Source organism: Triticum dicoccoides, chromosome 1B (assembly GCF_002162155.2).
Source record: "Triticum dicoccoides isolate Atlit2015 ecotype Zavitan chromosome 1B, WEW_v2.0, whole genome shotgun sequence".
Lineage (NCBI taxonomy): Eukaryota > Viridiplantae > Streptophyta > Magnoliopsida > Poales > Poaceae > Triticum > Triticum dicoccoides.
This window is the reverse complement of record NC_041381.1, coordinates 691,863,007-691,868,114: the sequence shown is the minus strand read 5'-3', so window position 1 is coordinate 691,868,114 and position 5,108 is coordinate 691,863,007. Positions and strand designations below refer to the sequence as shown.

Genomic DNA, 5,108 nt, shown 5'->3' with positions numbered 1-5,108 from the left:
CTTCACCACCGACTCGGAGATCGCCAGTCTCCTTCACGCCTGCCATGGCCTAGAGCTCCTCTCCTTGACCAAATGCAGGTGTGGGGCCTCCGTTGCGGAGAAATTAGAAATCGGGGCTCCCAACTCACAACATGCATTTTGAACTGAAGTTTGTGGCGGCAATGTAAAGTGCTTTGATTTGTAAGTGCTTTGATTTGTGGGACGAACCCTGTTCTGTCTCTGTTCCAGGCAGAAAGTAGTTTTTTCTAAATAAATAATACATAATTATGTTAGCACATCTGAGGCTTTCATTAAGCAACGAGAAATAATTTGTAGATCTTTTTGAGAGAGAAGAATTTGTGGAGTTAGTTCAGAGCAATATGGTTAAATATGTAACTATATGGACGCCGGAACTAATAGACACGGAACACCAAAACTTGGCATCAACCTATCATGTAAGGAAAGCTTAGTCTGAAAGTACCGCCATCAACAGTATCTTTCGTTTTAAGCAACGAGGGAATAGCATGTCATAGTCACACACAAAAAATGATTTTGCAAATTCTTCTCTCTTATTTGAAAATCTCACTTCCAAAGTTGCAACTCACTAGGCCATCCATTCTGGTTGATGTACCTTTGGTGAAATGTTTCTGCAATTTTCAGGTCTATGGAGTTACTTGGAGATCAGAATAGAGTAAGAAATGTAACTTACTTCTGATGAACGAAAGTATATAACCACTAAATTGACAAGCTCAACCATCAAGTCCGGCAATTACATCACTGTCATGGCAATGTAAATTGCTCAAGGATATCGCTCCTAATTTGCAACTATGTGCAGCAAGTTTACAAAGACGAAAAAGAATGGAGAAAATACAGAGACCTCTATACAGGTTCCACTAAGCAACATGTTTTGCACCAACTGTCTAACATTCTTCTCTTCCGTGCCCGTGTGCCATTGGAGACTCACCGGCACTAATGTTCATCCTGAAGTTGGAGCCGGAGTTAGAGTAGGCGCCCAGTTTGGAATAGGAATTGATATTCGGGACGGAGAGAACGAGCTCCTTGACATCATAACTCGGTGATCGAAGATGCGCGAGGATCTTGCTAAACTTGGGCCGTCGCCGCGTGATGGCGATGGACACATCATTGGGGAAGAGGTCCTTGCGCATGAAGGCGTGGTACATGGTGGTGGCTAACACGCCGGTGACTGTGACAACGGCGGTTCCTGACAACCCGACTGCCAGTGCCCGTGTCAGCATGTTGTCTACCTTCGATGCATACAATACCGTCGCCAAGGCCACACTCGTCATTGGGAATGTGTACGCCCACCATGCCAGGGAGAACCTAAACCCCCGAAAGAGGTTGACGCGCACCACCAACGACACGTAGAGGAATAGCGAGACGAAGTAAAGGAGCTTAGCGCCATCGTTGAACTCACCAGAGATCCTTGTCCACGCCATGGATGCGACACTGGGTGCAGCGACGAAGAGGAAGAAAACTGGGTGAAGCTCCTTGGGGAGCTGCACGTTGGTAGGGAGCCGCTGATAGAGAGTGACGAAGAGCACCACATAGTGGGCCAACCCAATAGCAAAGAAGAAGATGGGCAGCTCCCGGAGTCCCATCCTAGCGCCAAGCAGCGCACCGACGAAGTTGCCAACGACGGCGAGGTGGTTCGATGGGTTGACTACCTTAGAAAGGCGTCGCTTGTCGCTAGACATCCATTGCCCGTAGATTTTGAGGTCGAGGCACAGGATGGGTGCCATGAGGACGTACCAGACAGCGTGGTGGATCTCCCACACCGGATGCGGCACGCCCTTGACAAGGAAGAGGCAGGCGATCCATGGCGCGAAGAAGAAGTTGGCGCGCACAGGGTGGTGGAACTCACGGCGGACAGCCTCGAAGTAGAAGACGATCTTCAAGAGATAGGTGATGGAGACAACCACCATGAGTGCGACGGAGATCCACCAGAGGACGTGGTTGACGACCGGGTGCACGCGAAGGAACTTCGTGGAGGGCTCCGACTCCAGGGTCTTCCACAACATCGCCTGGCTGCTCACGCCAAGGCACATCCCAAAGGCGCTAATTGGAAACCGGAGCAGGAACGGCCATGTCTCGTCCTTAGGCAGCACCGCCACCTCTGTGGACTGCACATTCACATTGTTATTAGACACAAAAATGGTTGTAGTATGCAAAGGTGGAACTTTTTATTTTTGTTGGAATGCTACATGGTTACGTGGTACGTACACGAAGGGTCTCGAGCTCGGGGCCTTCGAGCGCGGCGAAGTAGCGGTCGGCGGTGGGCACTTCATCGTCCTCGTCGATGTCCTCCTCTGAGATCTTTGACGCCGCACCTTTCTCCACGTCGGTGTCCTGTGGCACCCCGCGGAGGTTGGAGAGCTGCCGTTCAAGGCCGCCATAGAATGTCTTGAAGTTGTCAAACCGCCGGTCTCGCTCCCACGGGACCTTTGCCTCGGTCGGCAGCACAGGAGCGGTGCCCATGTCGGCATCGCAGGCGCAGACTAACGGCGGCATGCTGAGCTGCGCAAGGTGGAGCCCCGACGACGAGCCTGGCACGCTGAACGAGACAGAGCACCGCGTCTCATCCTGAGCCGCCGCGGCCGCGTCTTTGGTCATCGTGTCGTCGGCGGCGACTGCGTGTGCAGCCTCCATCCAAGAAGCGCCGGCTGCCCGCGGCGCGGCACGGACGACAAGCGGCTCCCGGGACAGAACGCACCCCGGCTGGCCGTCCAGTACCCCCGCCATCTGGATGCTGACCTCCCTCGTTGCCATGGCAACAACCTCTCTCTCTCTCTCTCCACAGTTGAAGCCAGCTGCAAGCTCTTGAAAACGGACAACTGGTGGTGACTGGTGAGTGAATGGATATGCATCGCATCGTGGGCATGGCCAGCTTATATACACGCGCGCGCACACATCGCATCGTGTGCTAGACTGCTAGTGGTGCGCCGCCGGGCGGGGCGGTCAGGCTCAAATCAGCGGCGCCGGCACGGGGTGGGGATGAAGCACTAGAAGGTTCCACGCATCACCGCATCACGTGGACGAAATTCTTGTGTGGTCTCGACTTGGACGGATGATGTGATGGAGAGCTCGATCCAACGAACATGTCTCGTGTCTTGTCAGATGGGTCTTCTGTGCTGAGCCCGCAAGTCTGTGGGTTGGTGGAATAGCGACGCCCGAATAATATTTCCTTCGCCCCAAAATCCTTGTCTCGGATTTATCTAGATTTGTATAGATATGGATGCATTCGATGTGGATGCATTCAACACTAGAGCGTGACTAGGTGCATCGAATGCAACCATATCTAGATAAATCTAAAACAAATTTTTTGGGACGGAGGGAGTAGCATAGCTGTATTAATTTGTCTCAAATAATAGTAGTAATACTACGAATATGACTGATTAAATTGGTGCAAATAAATGGGGCCAGCTCGTGCTCAAATGATCAACACGTTTGGAAAAGGAAACTATGATCATACTTATTGTTATTTTTTATACAATTATATGTAGGTGTATATTAGTTTCTTAGATAATGAAATCTTTTCATTAATCATATATATAATAAAATTCACCAAAGTTGGTGTGGGTGGTGGTGTGAATTGTTTGGATTGCTTATTATCACCTGTGTCACGTGGTGGTGCCACACAGTCTTAATGATAAATAAACTGAAATATTATATAGTAAGATTTTTTTTGAAGGAGCCACTCTAATTTTTTGGGGGACTAGTAACCGATTAACGGAATGTACGAATGAACTTTTGAATACTTACCGCAAAAAAAAACTTTTCCATACTTGGAAATTGATGGGGAAAAAGCACATGGAAACTTTTCCGGACGGCACTGCAGTTCAGTCAAAAAGTTGTGCAGCTGCCTCTGCTGTCGTGCCGGAAGGAAAGATCGGTCTCGGAGTGCATACGCTGTGTGTGTGTTTTCGCGAGGGAGTGCATATGCTGTGTTACCAACTCATAAATGCTCCCTGCTTCAATTTTTGAAAAAAAAAACAAATTTATGTGTTTCAAGAAAATCTAGAAAAAATTGTGAATATTCATAGAACATGAGTCCATAATCCCTAAAAAATCCAGGTCCTAAATCGAAATACACAAGAAGAAACCAAAAGGATCAATCTTCATGATTCTTTTTATAGAGGATATATTAATATCAAAATGATACCAAATACACCCAGCCACTGGAACAATATAATGTTTAGATTAAGTCTAGTGTTACAAAAAGACAAAAGCTAAATACTATGCTATTCACATCAGAATTTGTCTTTTTTTGTGTTCTCCAAAAGTGTTTTGAATTTGGATTTGAAACTTTTAGAAATTGTAGACACGTCTCTCTTAAACATTCACAATTGTGTTAAGATTTTTTTAACATTTAAATTTATTTTTTGAAAATTATAAGCATGAGCGCATTTAAGAGTTGGGAACATGTGATATTTTCCTATCTGTCTCGATTGATCGATGGTTTGGCCGCCTTCTTGGTCGTCAGACTTAGAGCGTCTACAATCGGGCGCCTCAAACTCCCCTCAGACTCCAAGGCGGACGGCCCGGCCAAGGTCAAGTAGGTGGTCTCGACCAAAGAGAAGGGCACGCGGGTGGCGTCAGCCAAAGAGTAGGGCAAAAATGTGGTGGAGCTCCATAGCACCCACAAGCGGGCGAGGAACTTCGGCCATTTCCATGAGGAGGCCGGGCCAACCCACATGTGCAAGGTCATTCTTGCACCGAAGATGGAGTGCCTGCCGATGCCACTGGACTTCACCAAACACATCCTCGCCATCCCTCGGGAATTCAAACTCGAGAGAATACCGGCTGTACCTGGAGGGTGACGGTCCGGGTGATCAACGGCAGGGTCACCCTTCAATAGATCAAGATCGGGTACCTCATCACTTTCAAGCTGTTGACTCCCAACACCTTGGTTTTGCGTAATGAGGGAATATCATGCCATCGTCACACACACAAAATGAATTCGAATTCTCCTTTATCTTGAAACTCTGAAAACCTCACTTTTAAATTTGCAACACACTAGGCTAGCCATTGATACACCTTTGGTGAATTATTCTTGCAATTTTCATGTCTATGGAGTTCCTTGAGATAAGAATAAAGTCGAAAAAATGAAC

General features: G+C 47.9%; 1 protein-coding gene across 1 annotated transcript; it reads right to left on the bottom strand.

The window, feature by feature from the left end:
* Nucleotides 1–722: 722 nt before the first annotated feature.
* On the bottom strand, nt 723–2,840 carry LOC119313011 (S-type anion channel SLAH2-like). Its single transcript, XM_037588819.1, has 2 exons — nt 2,221–2,840; nt 723–2,120 (listed from the first exon to the last, which is right to left on the bottom strand). Exons 1-2 carry the CDS (start codon nt 2,764–2,766, stop codon nt 900–902), a joined length of 1,767 nt encoding a protein of 588 aa, XP_037444716.1. The 5' UTR covers nt 2,767–2,840; the 3' UTR covers nt 723–899.
* Between the last annotated feature and the right edge of the window lie 2,268 nt (nt 2,841–5,108).

Excerpts from the sequence above, each read along its gene's own strand:
- LOC119313011 (XM_037588819.1), bottom strand. The coding sequence starts at position 2,766 with ATGGCAACGAGGGAGGTCAGCATCCAGATGGCGGGGGTACTGGACGGC. Across the intron at positions 2,121-2,220 it reads CCGAGCTCGAGACCCTTCGT|TCCACAGAGGTGGCGGTGCT; the intron begins GTACGTACCACG and ends GTGAATGTGCAG.